This window comes from Poromitra crassiceps (assembly GCF_964638095.1).
Source record: "Poromitra crassiceps genome assembly, chromosome: 10".
Taxonomy (NCBI): Eukaryota; Metazoa; Chordata; class Actinopteri; order Beryciformes; family Melamphaidae; genus Poromitra; species Poromitra crassiceps.
In genome coordinates, this window is record NC_139631.1 from 25,198,609 (window position 1) to 25,213,608 (window position 15,000).

Consider the following 15,000-nt stretch of genomic DNA (forward strand, 5'->3'; position numbering starts at 1 on the left):
TGTGCGTGCGTGCGTGTTTGTGTGTGTCTGTGAGGGCTAGGGGTGAGGGTGAGGGTGTGCCAACAACAGTAATGTGCGTACAAAGTGTCACCATGTACTCTGAACAAACAAATTATGTGTACATAATTGTAGTGCATGCTCGGCAAAGGGTGAAAGGATTGCTTGTACACTGTACAATGGTAATTATGCTGTGAATTACCTCCTAAATTCTCCATAAACACTGTATATTTGTGTTGTTGTTATTTTTCACAGCTCTGTTTCCTGGTGTCGACTTACCGCGGCCGAATGTTTTTGGAGGACAGCTGTGCTGCTTTGGGGCTCTTCTCTCACTACTTCCACCTCAGCCAGTTCTCCTGGATGCTCATACAGGTAAAAAGCAGGTGAAGCTAGCAGCAGGGAACACTGGACAGGACACATGCTCAAGATGGCAACTGAAATGCGTTGGTGGCCAGCTTGTTATAACAATAAACCTACAGTATATATTTGGACACAGAAACATCACAACCATCCCGAATAAACTTCCGAATATTGTCAAATACCGCCATCTGCTCGCCACCCAGGCACTTATGTACTTAACTAACTTAAATTAACCTAAATAACTATCATGAGTGCACAAAATTGTAAAAACTAAACTGGCTGATAAAAATATATTAATCTGTGTTTATTAGGCTAACTGGCCCCCTGGCCTCCTGTCATTTTACAAAAGTGGTCCCCGGCAAAGCAAGTCGAGTATCCCTGAGCTAGACTGTCTGTGACAGATGATCTTTTTTCAATTGCTCGTATAAGCAGCTTGTAATCTTAAGCCGTGCTGAAGCATAGATGTGTGTTATCACTGTATTCCTGCCCAGTCACCTGGATAAAGAGATGAGTCAGAGCCTGTTTCATATAGGCTATATGCATGTACTGTATAGGACTATTCATGTGGCCATGACTGGGCCGTGGCTGTCCCGTCTACAAGCCGCAACAATGAAGTCTATTCACTAGGCCTTCTGCCAGACAATGGGCCACAGTGAGAAACGGTAACACTAGAGAGTCCGTAAGTCAACCATATACAGTAACGTACAGCAGATGATGTGTTCTATATGCAATGATATGCCTTCATATGGTCACATCTTCTCTTTTTTTTTTTGGTTTTACACTGCTCATTTTCCAGCAATTAATTACAGGGGTGTTTCTGGAATGGCGTCAGAGGGATCAGATTCTGTCGGTAGCTGGATTTTCACTAAGCAGATAACTGTTCTCTCCTGTCAAATGTGATCATTCTCAGCGAAGGGCACCTATATAAGTAAAATCTCCTTGTTTCCTCATGACTTGGCATAAACAGGGTCACCATTCTGCTTTTCGTCCCTTACGTAAAGTGTGTGTTTTATGTAAGAATAAGTAGTGAAACGTCAGCCCCAGACCATGTGGGCTTAGCCAGGTTTTCATTAGAGGAGGAGATGGAGGTGCCAGAGCGCTCTGTGACGTGACCTTTGACCCGAGACTGGTACCTCTTAGTAAAGCCTCACCCCTCGCCCCCCCCTCATCTGACCCTCAGCCCTCCCTTTCTTTTTAACTCCCTCTTTTGTGACATAACTGCTGAGGAACAGAGTCACGTAGGCCAAGCCCAGGCTTGCAGCTGACATGCAAAAACGCACGCATGCACGCACACACACACACACACACACACACACACACGCACGCACACACACACACACACAGGTATGGAGTCAGAGACGAGAAGAAACTTAGGCTCAATTTACTTGGCAGCGCAAATCTGCTTGACATCACAGATGCTGCAGTGCTTACCCATCAAAAGAATGGGCTTGATCGTCATCTGTCCATGTTAAGCTATGAAAACATCAGATTGGAAGGAAAGAAGAGTGATGTTTTCAGCTGGCAGTGTAAATCCAGCAAAAGGCAGTAAGGCAGTGTATAGATGACTTGTGACCTGCTGAAGGAGCCAGGAATGTGGTGAACCAGGGCAGCGAGCACACCATCAGCTCATCTAGAGCTGATCCTCCTCCTCCAGCCAGGTCCTATTTCCCGCCCTTAGTTAATTAATTAATTAAAGAAAGAAAGAAAATCATCATTGTAAATGAATGTACTGATTAGATTTCTCTCTGTCACTGAAGCCACATCCCATATTATGAGTTGAATAAATGAAACACTCGTGAAAATGTGTGTCTTCCTCAAACATAACAGTGTTCTCCCCTGATGTTTAAATGAGATTGAGACTTTTACTTTATTAGTGTCTCATTATTGGTGAATGTGAGTGTATATATATTTTATGTTTTATTATGATTATCCATTGTCACCATAATGGGGGGGGTAGTGGGGGATATGGGGTAGGATAGTGTCCGTGGGTTAGTGTCCATGTAAAATGTCTATGTAAAATGTCCATGTAAAATGGAAACATGTAAAAACATGGAGTCTAACCTATAATGTGTCACACACAAGGAGACCTCGGCCCCAAATGAACCCCCTCGTCTCCCTCCTGTTTCCTCCTCTTCCTCTACTGCCTTGTTTCCTTCACCCCTCAATCTTTTACAATGTGTGATGTTTGGAGGAAAACCTAATGGTTGTTTATGTCATGGACATAATCTCTCCTGGCACATACGTTATTATGGCTTTCATTAAGTATTATAAGGTTAGCACTTTGAATAAGCTAATGGATAGTGTCATATAAGGAGCTAGCTGTGCTGTAAACGTATGGTTTATTTTTTCACATGGGAATATTTTCCAGATGACCTCTCAGATATGTTAAAGCAGGGATACAGGCTCAAGGCCAAAGGCTTTTCATGTGGCTATTAAGGAAGTGTTAGAATTGGGAGGAAGAGGATTGGCAGAGAGATGAAACATGTTTTCATGTAGGAGCTGCTTTGGACACACATGGTAGTGGTTGAGCTGATTTGATGTGGTGGAGGAAAAGGTAAACTATGATGATTCACACTGGAAAGAATTCAGAACTCAGCAAAAAACGTTTGGATAAAAAAAATAGACTGGGGATATTTGGAGTGCATTTATAGCGTACTATTAGGACATGGGGTATTACATCTTTCTCACACTCTGTTCTTTCTCCCTTCTCCTTTTCTCCCCCTTTACAAGTTGTTCTTTCTTTTATTCACTCACTCGCACTCATTCACCTTTACTATTTCTCAAATTGCTCTTTCATACCACGACTAAACTGTATCTTTGGTCATGTCTCTGTCCCTGTCATGTCTCTGTCCCTGTCATGCCTCTCTCCCTGTCATGTCTCTGTCCCTGTCATGTCTCTGTCCCTGTCATGTCTCTGTCCCTGTCATGCCTCTGTCCCTGTCATGTCTCTGTCATGTCTCTGTCCCTGTCATGTCTCTGTCCCTGTCATGCCTCTGTCCCTGTCATGCCTCTGTCCCTGTCATGTCTCTGTCATGTATCTGTCCCTGTCATGCCTCTGTCCCTGTCATGCCTCTGTCCCTGTCATGCCTCTGTCCCTGTCATGCCTCTGTCCCTGTCATGTCTCTGTCCCTGCCATGCCTCTGTCCCTGTCATGTCTCTGTCATGTCTCTGTCCCTGTCATGCCTCTGTCCCTGTCATGTCTCTGTCATGTCTCTGTCCCTGTCATGTCTCTGTCCCTGTCATGCCTCTGTCCCTGTCATGTCTCTGTCCCTGTCATGCCTCTGTCCCTGTCATGCCTCTGTCCCTGCCATGCCTCTGTCCCTGTCATGCCTCTGTCCCTGTCATGCCTCTGTCCCTGTCATGTCTCTGTCCCTGTCATGCCTCTGTCCCTGTCATGCCTCTGTCCCTGTCATGCCTCTGTCCCTGTCATGCCTCTGTCCCTGGCATGCCTCTGTCCCTGTCATGTCTCTGTCCCTGTCATGTCTCTGTCCCTGTCATGTCTCCGTCCCTGTCATGCCTCTGTCCCTGTCATGCCTCTGTCCCTGTCATGTCTCTGTCGCTGTCATGCCTCTGTCCCTGTCATGTCTCTGTCCCTGTCATGTCTCTGTCCCTGTCATGTCTCTGTCCCTGTCATGTCTCTGTCCCTGTCATGCCTCTGTCCCTGTCATGTCTCTGTCCCTGGCATGCCTCTGTCCCTGCCATGTCTCTGTCATGTCTCTGTCCCTGTCATGTCTCTGTCCCTGTCATGCCTCTGTCCCTGGCATGTCTCTGTCCCTGGCATGCCTCTGTCCCTGCCATGTCTCTGTCATGCCTCTGTCCCTGCCATGTCTCTGTCATGTCTCTGTCCCTGTCATGCCTCTGTCCCTGGCATGCCTCTGTCCCTGTCATGTCTCTGTCATGTCTCTGTCCCTGTCATGCCTCTGTCCCTGGTATGCCTCTGTCCCTGTCATGTCTCTGTCCCTGTCAGCAGCCATACGCTGAACATATCGCTGACTCTCCTGTCTTCATGTCTCTGTCCCTGTCATGCCTCCGTCCCTGTCATGTCTCTGTCCCTGTCATGTCTCTGTCCCTGTCATGCCTCTGTCCCTGTCATGTCTCTGTCCCTGTCATGCCTCTGTCCCTGTCATGTCTCTGTCCCTGTCATGTCTCTGTCCCTGTCATGCCTCTGTCCCTGTCATGTCTCTGTCCCTGTCATGCCTCCGTCCCTATCATGTCTCTGTCCCTGTCATGTCTCTGTCCCTGTCATGCCTCTGTCCCTGTCATGTCTCTGTCCCTGTCATGCCTCTGTCCCTGTCATGTCTCTGTCCCTGTCATGCCTCCGTCCCTGTCATGCCTCCGTCCCTGTCATGCCTCTGTCCCTGTCATGCCTCTGTCCCTGTCATGTCTCTGTCCCTGTCATGTCTCTGTCCCTGTCATGTCTCTGTCCCTGTCATGCCTCTGTCCCTGTCATGTCTCTGTCCCTGTCATCATGTCTCTGTCCCTGTCAGCAGCCATACACTGAACATATCACTGACTCTCCTGTCTTCATGTCTCTGTCCCTGTCAGCAGCCATACGCTGAACATATCGTTGACTCTCCTGTCTTCATTGACGTGTGTCACACTGAAACCCTTCTGTCTTCATTGACGTTTTAGTATCGACCTCGCAGATGTCTCAACACTCACTTCTCCCCGTATCAGGTAGCTGCTTTCAGCTAAGTGGCCGATATGAGCGGGCGCCAGCAACCGATCTCAGACCATCAAGAAAACTTTTGTCAATAGCTGTGGTGTGTGTGTGTGTGTGTGTGTGTGTGTGTGTGTGTGTGTGTGTGTGTATCACTCAGAGGGTGGATGTGCGGATGTGCATGTCCATTTGTTGATCAGGGGAATACCGCTGAAACAAGGCCAGAAAAACAGACTTAATCACTGCTGAGCAGCTTTGTGTGGACTGCAGACTGCAGAGGCTGGCCACCCTCAGCTTACCCAGGGACTGCACAGTATTGTAACACATCAGCTCTACCGAGCAACACCTGCCACAGCCTTCGCCCTGGTCTACTATGGATTTCGACCCTGTTTCATTGTGCTAGTTAGCCAGACAAACAGCCGGCCAGGTTGCCAGTTCTACAGCTGTTTAGTCAGGCAATACCTGCCAATGCTATACTCCTGTAGACCAATGCGTTTGTGCATAGTTAGATAAATGGCCCACAGGCCTACAGCTGGTAGCTAGGCAACACCGGCGATGCTTTCATCCAAATCACAATCAGTGAGACAAGAAGGCAGAGAAAGAGACAGAAAGGCAGTCAGTGAGCAAAGCCAGTCAGCCACATAGACTGTATAAAAACAATCAGTCAGTGAGCAAAGCCAGTCAGCCACATAGACTGTATAAAAACAATCAGTCAGTGAGCAAAGCCAGTCAGCCACATAGACTGTATAAAAACATGGACGTAGACACCTTGACGTCACCCACCTGTTCTGAAGCCTTGAGTTTGGCGTTTTGACCTTCGCCATCTTGGGGTTTCTGGAGCTAGGGAGGAGGTGACGCTAGCGGCTATCCACCTGTCACCTGTCAAGTGACCTTCCCCTTAATTATGCATAACTTTAAACTTTAATAACATTTAAATGGATGACTCAATGGATGACTGTGACCCCTGTACAGGAAATTAGCTATAGAGAGACCGAAATAGTTTTTGTAGGGTGTAGGGGTGTAAACATCTTTATTTCTGCTGTAAATTTGGGCATTTTAACATGGGGGTCTATGGGGATTGACTTGCTTTTGGAGCCAGTCTCAAGTGGCCATTCGAGTTTGCCGTTTTTGGCACTTCCGCATTGCTTAATTTTTCAGCCTCGGAGGTTGCCGCTTTGCTTGGTCAGCCTGCATATTGGCCTGTCCTCCAGCCATTTAGCCCGGGAGCACCTGCCAGTACTTTATTCTTGGACCACAGTATGGTCAGCCAGGCAGGCAGGCAGGCAGGCAGGCAGGCAGGCAGGCAGGCAGGCAGGCAGGCAGAGACTGCGGAGGGAACAGCTCAGCACGACCACATCCATAATCCATTTATCTTGACAGCTCCAGCCCGCTCACAGCCAAGCAAAGGCACTTCCTGAATCTCACTGACGCTATGCTATTGTCCCAGTGCAGTGCAGTCAAGCTGTTACACAACAGAGAGTAGCTACACTGTGTGCGTACGTGCGTGCGCGCGCACGTGTGTGTCTGTGTGTGTGTGTGTGTGTGTGTGTGTGTGTGTGTGTGTGTGTGTGTGTGTGTGTGTGTGTGTGTGCGCGCGGCGTGTGTGCGTCTGTGCGTGGGTGTGGGTGGGTGGGTGTTGTGTGAGTGGTTATACAATAGGTATGCTGAGAGTGAGTGATGGAGAGAGCAGTAGTTCTTGGTGGAGGTTAGAATGTATGAACCTCCTGTCATTAGTTACATCACAGTACTACTAAGTGTCCACTGTCTTCATTTGATGTAGAATGCAAAGGACATGTAACTGGTTCGTTAAACTTGCATTCCAGGAATGTTGTATTTACCGTGGTTAGTCGACGCTCCAAGCCGGCAGGCAGCACTCATCCCTCGGCGTGTCCACGGAAGCAGCCGGCTGCCCGGTGCTCCCCGGATCCCTCTCGCGTAGCACCAGAACACGCTCGATTTGGGAGCAGAACACGCCAGGATTGGACCAACGCCAACTCCAATTGTCGAATCAAATCATCGACATGCTACAGCCCGCCTATTAACCCTCTTTCATCTCAGGCAAAATCTGTTTTCAGTCTGATACGTCATCGACCCTCTCTGAGACCCGCTTCATGTGGTCTTCAAAGTTAAACAAATTCACATTCGCTCTGCTCCGATACATCAGCTGAAGAGTGAAGACGCTAGTTACTGTACGCTTGCCACCTCCCAGGTGTGTGAGTGTGTATGTGGGAGCTCCCGTTCTCCCAACTCTCCACTCCCAGGCTGCTGCTCCAAGTAAGAATGTGTTGTTATAGTCAACCTGTTGTTGAGTTCAGGCTTATAGTCAACCTGTTGTTAAGTGAAGGTGTTCAGGCTTCAGTGCTTGCACAGTAAATATCCCCACCCTATGCTCAGAGGTGGATTGGAAAGATGTGCTATTTTCAGTGTGTGTCGCCCAACAGGTGCTCAGACAAGCTGCTTCTGTAACAATGCAGGACTAAAGTGCATCAGATGGAGGAGATGATCAAAGCCTGCTAGATTACAAAGCAAACACAGCTATTGAGGGTGTGATATGAAGTGTGCGTGTGTGCGTGCATACAGACAAACGATGAGCACGCTGTCGCTTGTGCATCGGATTTGGATGCTTCATGCTTTAAATAAGTTATGTTAGTTAGTCCATGAATTATATAACTCGTCTCGGCGTATTTTTCTCTTTGCAGTACCTAAAGTCCTCCTCTCAACCTGTTTCCCCAGGCGGTGAACTTCTGCCAGGTGCTGGTGATGAACGACGAGCACACGGAGCGCCGATACCTGCTCTACTTCCTGCTGGGCTGGGGACTTCCTGCCCTGGTCATCATTGTGCTGGTCATCGTGTTGCTGGGAGGCCTCGGATGGAGCATACACACTGTATACGGATTGGTGCAAGGAGATGTGTGAGTGGAACCCACACGCACACCCGCGCGCAGACACACACACACACACACACACACCACTGACAATATGGGGCAGGGGGTCTATACTGCCCTCCTTAAAGCTTAATTTATACTTATTAGAAAGTATCGCTCATGGTGTTGCATTTATACTTCAGTGAAGGTTCGCCTCGGTTCAACGGTCACGTGACAGCCGAACGCTATAGTCCAGAGACAGCCAAGGCAAGAGAGGGAACGGAATGCACAGTGATACCACCTCGGAGGCAAGATGTAACTTGGCTGCAGCCGCATATAAACGACACACAACCACACAACTCACATCCTCTCTCTCTGGGAAATTGGTCACGATGTTCTTTGTGATTTTCACGAAGTCATACATCAAGGACAGACTGATAAAAATAGCGGGGACACGTTCATTCATTTCAATCGAGCGAAAACCAAAACAAGGAAGTCAAGCGCGTGCCGTCTATATAGCCAATCAGACTTGCGCGATACTATGACGTAGTCAGCGACACTAGACATTTCACTAGGTAGCAGACACTGCTCGCAGACACTTGAAAGTGTCGACTCTGTCGGCGACCGTTTCAAAAGTGTCGGCAGACAAAGCATAAATTGGGCTTAAGGTGTAGCAGCCAAAAGTAGACAGCTAGCCAAACTCCATCCAAGGATGGATGGAGACGTAATAGTCTAGAATAGAGCTGACAAGACTCTGTGTTCTCCAGTGAGTTGAAACCCGTGTCAGTCAGTCCCGATGACTTCAGCTTCTCCTTTAGGCTGAAGTAAATTCCACTTGGGACTACAGGAGAGTAAACAGCAAACGCCCAGGACGAGTGATGTCATGGCCCGGCCGCCTGGATGAATGAATGAATGAATGGGTTTCGGTGTGTGCTATGATCGTCTCCCTGCAAAGAAACTCTAGTCTTTACCTTCCAGGTAGAGGCTTTCACAAGGCAGGGTGTGGAGAGAGGCAGGGGGGCAGACCTGAAATAACCCATATAAAGCTTTGTGTGTGTGTGTGTGTGTGTGTGTGTGTGTGTGTGTGTGTGTGTGTGTGTGTGTGTGTGTGTGTGTGTGTGTGTGTGTGTGTGTGTGTGTGTGTGTGTGTGTGTGTGTGTGTGTGTGTGTGTGTGTGTGTGTGTGTGTGTGTGTGTGAGAGAGAGAGAGAGAGAGAGAGCTAAAAATAAGCAACCTATTTATAGAACACCTGAAACTTAGCCCACTGAGGAATCGGGATGAGGTCACCTTGTAAATTTAATATCTCGCACAATGAACCCTATTACATTATGTCGCTGTATTTTTAGTATGTGTGTATAATTTTCATTGTCAAAGTAACCCCTCTTCTTTTTTGTGCAAAGTGTGTCTTTTTCTTGTGAGTCTTTTTTGAGTGTGTGTGTGTGTGTGTGTGTGTGTGTGTGTGTGTGTGTGTGTGTGTGTGTGTGTGTGTGTGTGTGTGTGTGTGTGTGTGTGTGTGTGTGTGTGTGTGTGTGTGTGTGTGTGTGTACACGTGCGTCTGTGCGTGCATGTGTGTGAAGGGCGACGTAAAAAACGCTGATTATAAACTACATCTAAATTTAGCCAGTGGTCTTAGGTGTGCCTGTTTTCGTTGGGATCAAGTGTGTCAGGGTACTTTCCGGTTGGTGTGTGTGTGTGTGTGCGTGTGCGTGTGTCTGTGTGAGACACTGAGTGTATACATGTACCTTTCAAGGACACAGAGGTGTATTCAGTTTCCTGGGAAGCTTACCTTCATCCTTCAGGGATTGGGAATCAGGGAGCCCTTCCCTCTCCTCTCCTCTCTCTCTCTCTCTCTTGTTTTTTTCTTGCTTTCAGGCGCTGTCTCAGTTCTCATTTCACCTTGCATGCGTAGAAACAGGTGTCAAGAACGGCCATTACGTCAGAGGGGCTCACAGGGGCCTGCTGTCTTTTCATATACAGTATTAGGTATTGTGTTAACTGGTTGTAGTGACGTGCAGCGCACAGGCCTTCTTGAGGCATCCTCTCTGCCCATGGTAGGATTGATTGCCTTTTCCCCGGGAGGGTCTGGTGAGACGAAGGAGGAGCCCGGCCCGGAGTCACCCACAGGGCCTTAGACCCTCCATGCACCGAAGGGTCTTTCAATACTGCGGTGTAGCACTAACTCTATTGCAGCGGATTGGGCGTGATCAACCCTTCCGCGGGCAACGCTGCAGACAGAGTATAGGAAGGCTGATCCGGGAGCGGCTGCTTCTGGGACGCGGGTCGGGGTCTTAATCGGCCTCGGCTGGGTCTACTGGGCGAGGGTGTATGATGTTGACAGACCCGAAACACCTCACGGCCCCAGCTAACATCACTGATGACGCGTCCCAGCGCAGGCTGTAGTTAGTACAGTATTTTAAACATAACTGCTTGTAGTGTCACCTCTTTTGTTTCATTTCTTCATCAGGATATGCCTAGGTAAGGGCAGAATGGCTGCTCTCCAATAGAATAACAAATTAACTTTCCTTATTTTTCTCACGTTTTTTTCTTTTTTCCGTCACTCCCTCTATCGTGACTGTGGTGCCGGTACCGTGTCTCCCACATCTGATAAAGTGTGTACTTTAATGAGCTGCAGACAGTCTGGGCCATGCAAGGTTCTCACGCTAGCTAGCTGGGTCTCAGACTGGGCACTGCAGGAGAAAGTCCCTAAGTCACTGCTAGCCAGCCTCGTGGCTAATCCTACAGAGGAGGAAAGCCCAGCCGCATAGGTGCGTGTGTATGTGTTTGTGTGCGTGTGTGTGTCACTTTATAATCTTTTTGCCCTCTCAATAACGGTCTGTAATTTTGTTGTCACATTGACTTGGGAGTTGTGTCTAGTGTTGCCAGGTCCGCGTTTTTTTTTTTGGGGGGGGGGGGGGGCCTTAAGTTACAAAAGGTTGAAAACCCCTGCTTGGCTGCTTGTATCTAAATACACAATCCTATTTTAGGCCCTATTTAATTAATTAATTAAACTAATTACCTATATGCACAATTGAGCAGTAGGTCTGAGCTTGCATACTTAAGATGAGATGGACGCATCGCTTTTAATGCATGAAGCATACTAATTCTGATCTAACTCTGGCTGCATCCAAATTGCAAAAACTGTTGTTCTTGTATTTAGCAAAAACGGTACTTAGCAAGAACAGACACTATGGCCTGCATGTGTTACAGTTATCTGTTACATTGTTTCATGGATCACGTGTGTGTTCCCGAAATAATATATGCTAACTCAATGTTTACAAACAAGTAGTGCAAGTCATTTCCCGCAAGAGACTTGACAATATAACCTGACACCTAGTTATTCTTGTATATAGGTTGGTTTATCGCCTCGCCCGTAGATGAACTCTACATTTAGAACACAGATGTAGTGCGATCACCCTGTGGAATGAACATCATGTAAGCTAAGGTTACTGTGAAAGCGTGCTCTCTTCCCTGAGCCAGATTTTATTCATATCATCAGATTCATATTAGGAGTGCCTTCTCCAAGAAGACCCTGGCCGACCGGGACCTTAACCTGCTGTTTGTGTGACAGAGACAATCCCAGCAGAAAAATCTCCCATGAGGCATTGCTCACATCCTTTCCTATCCACCTTATGCAGCTCCGCCCACTTGACCCATTGTATCATGACTTCCTGTTCAAAACGCCGGCTGTTTTACCTGTTCAAAGTAGTCTGACTCACCTGGTCAAACCTAGTTTGCCTCACATTATGGGTCAGACTAGGTTTATGAGTCACAGGAAGTGTAAATACAATCGGAACTTCCGATTGTATTTACACTTCCTGTTAGTCTCTCAAGCCAGACGGTCTCTTCTACATAAGGTGAATAGTCAGTGAAACAGGCCTCTCTGTAGTGTTTTCCTGATCCTACTCCAGTGATCCTTGGGATTTGACGTTCTTGTGAGACCTAGGCTTCTGATCCCCTCACACGGCCACAGCAGCAGGTTACTGTGTGTTTACCCTCTCCTAGTCTGGGACGGCATAATGCAATGCTTTATTTGGCATACCTCATGTTATGTTATGGCTAACATCGACCCAATTATTTCTCTGTGAATACTGAAGCCTGCTCTCGCCATGCCGTGTGCCAAGTCTGCCTTGTGAAAAGGACAAAATCACATGAGTATTTTCAGAGTTGTTTGGCCGTAACGGATTATCTGAGGATGTCGAGTTTCCCAGAGACCAACATTATTGTTCTTTTTTTCTTTTTTCCAATGATGAGAAAACACATGAGACTGAACACGAGATGGGAAAGAATTCCTAGAAGAACTACAGTTTGGGAAGAAAGAGGCAGAGAGATAGACAGATAGTGGGGGGGGGGGGGGGGGGGGGGGGGGATAGGGGCCTGCAGACACAAAAACAGACAGACCAACTGAAGAGTCATAGCTTGATACTAAAGTAAGGCAGACATACAAAAACAGACAGAGAAATAAATAAATATAATGCATGTAAAAAAAGATAAATCATGAGAACTAAAATCAAGAAAAGTAAGAAGCGTCATCTGTCTTATCTGCTCACAAAGGTCAAGTCAGCATTAAAATGTTTTGTGCATGTTTCTTGTTGTCATTGTTTTATTTTTAGATTGATTGTGAACCGAGGCTGTCACTAACTTCCACTGGCTCTCGAACAGCCGGAACCGCGTCCATCAGTTCCTGTTCCCCAGACAGGAGCTGAGCCAAGCGTGATAGCATAGGACAGGGTTAACAGTGGATGGCTGACGCACGCTAAACACACAGCCATGGTGGGGATACCCCTCACTGAGAACACACTACTGTCTTTCCCCCAGCCTATCTGTTTGTGTAGACACAATGGCAGACATGCTGCTGGAATTTGGCACTGTCTGTGTGTGTGTGTGTGTGTGTGTGTGTGTGTGTGTGCGCGCGTGTGTGTGTGTGTGTGTGTGTGTGTGTGTGTGTGTGTGTGTGTGTGTGTATTGGGCTGAAGTCTCAGCCCTGCATCAGGGCTATGTGAGAATGCGCTGTTACACTGAGGCACACCCACATGCATATACTGTACACACCGAGGCCCAACCTCTGGTTCTGAAAAATGAGGCCAATGCAGAAGTACCAAAAATGGCAGTTCCTTGAATGGCCACTTGAGACTAGCTCCAAAAGCGAGTAAATCCCCATTCACCCCTCTGTTAAAATGTCGTTAAAACGTTTTGGGGCTCTATAGCTAATTTCACCATTCATAACAACATGCATTTCTATATAACTCACCCCTTTCTACAGTCTATTGCTGCAAAAAGAAGTCAGATTGTATAGAAGTGAATGGGAAAATGACCTGACTTCTCACTTGATTTATTACCTCAGTAAAGACTCTCCTAATGAGTTGATGGTCTCAATCGCTAGTTTCAAGTCTTCTTCAGCGCAGTATAGTGTACATTTTTTGTAGATTATGGTCCATATAGAGTAAAATAGACGATAATGCAGACTATGTTTTGGGGCGTGATTGACAGGTCGCTTGTCCAGTGATCGCACAGCTTGCCAATCACGGGCCAATAGCAGGCGTCCAAATATAGTCACTTCTGGCTCCAAAAAACCAAGACTCAAAGCTTCAAATTGGGAGTCCAGAAACCAATGGATGATGTCATGGTGGCTACGTCGTCCATAATACAGTCTATGATAGTACACACACACACACACACACACACACACACACACACACACACACACACACACACACAGACACTTGTCTGTGCATGAACCCCCATTGAGTTTGTCCCCAAGCCAGTGGTAGAGCTTTGAAAGTTTCTCTTTTGGCTGCTGTACAGGATCCTATAAATACTGAACCACTCAGTAAGATGTAATTCCCATAACCGCTCCACATGTAAGGTTCCCTTTCTAAGCTGCAGATTTGGTTCTTTGTTTTTTTTTGTGTGTGTTCTTACATCCTTTCATCCTTTAAATAGAAAAAGAACCGGAAAACTATGTTTTAAGCATCGTTAGGCTCAGATATGATCCCGCTGTTGCTCCAGGCTGACCTGGTTGTTCAGAAGATTTAAGCACATGTTTTGCTGGAAAAGGCCTCAGACGGCGGCTGTTGAGCAAGAATGCCAAAGAGTCTTAGGCAGGCTCAGAGGCGTCACCTGCCGGATCCTGTGTGTGGAAGTTGCAGCAACAAGGTCTTAACTAAATATAGAGCAATAAAGGCATGTCATATGTGGCTGTTTTGCAGAGCATACCATTGGGCTCAACTGTGCTGGAACTGGCTGTTTGCATCATGACTCGCCGGATGACCGACCCTTCATTAATAAATCTTGAGAAGAGCAAATTTGTGCATAAATGAAATGAACGTTCCTGACCATTTTTACTGCCATTTCCGCATCACCTTATATCATGGTAAAGCAGCTATTTCGAAGAGATATACGTTTGATAAATCACAACTTCATGCACGTATTATTGAAAACATTATACACACATCACATGTTAAATATACTTTATAAATTAGACAAAATAAGTGCATTTTGGCACAGTTAACAGGCTCTTGTTTTTTTCCTCTCGTCAGTAAAACAATACACTAATCTTAAATAAAAGACTATTGAAGAAATTCTGCAAGTTTATTAGCCGACCCAAATAAATTCTCCTGCGACCCACCTGTGGGTCCCGACCCAGTCTTTGGGTATGACTGCCCTATATAAACCAGCCACATCTGTGTCCGATCCCCTTCTAGGTGCTTTATCCCGAATGTGTATGCGGCGCTGACCACGGCCGTGCTGGTGCCTCTCATCTGTCTGGTTGCGGTGCTGGTGGTCTTCATCCATGCCTACCAGGTGACTCAGCAGTGGAAGGCCTACGATGACGTCTACCGCGGGCGCACCAACAGCACAGGTATCCACCAACCATGAGAGTATGAGTATGTGCACAACTGCACATACACACAAATGCATACGTGTATACACATTAAGCATGACTTTGAGAGTGCACACACACACACGTATGTGAAGAGGCGCAATGTACCGTGTCTTGCACACACAGATATACTCTCTCTAAATACTGTTATCTCTCCTCCTGTGTGCTCTCTCTCTCTCTCTCTCTCTCTGTGTGTGTGTGTGTGTGTGTGTGTGTGTCTCTCTCTCTCTCTCTCTCTC

General features: G+C 47.0%; 1 protein-coding gene across 1 annotated transcript in view; it reads left to right on the top strand.

Annotated features, from left to right (window-relative positions):
- The window catches only part of adgrv1 (adhesion G protein-coupled receptor V1), a gene marked incomplete at its 5' end in the record, with an annotated part of 203,627 nt that overhangs the window by 104,692 nt on the left and 83,935 nt on the right, over positions 1-15,000 (top strand). The window contains 3 exons of the mRNA XM_083644330.1: positions 253-369; positions 7,751-7,929; positions 14,583-14,740. Of these exons, the coding sequence (XP_083500456.1) occupies positions 253-369; positions 7,751-7,929; positions 14,583-14,740 (454 nt within the window). The remainder of the gene's footprint in view (positions 1-252; positions 370-7,750; positions 7,930-14,582; positions 14,741-15,000) is intronic.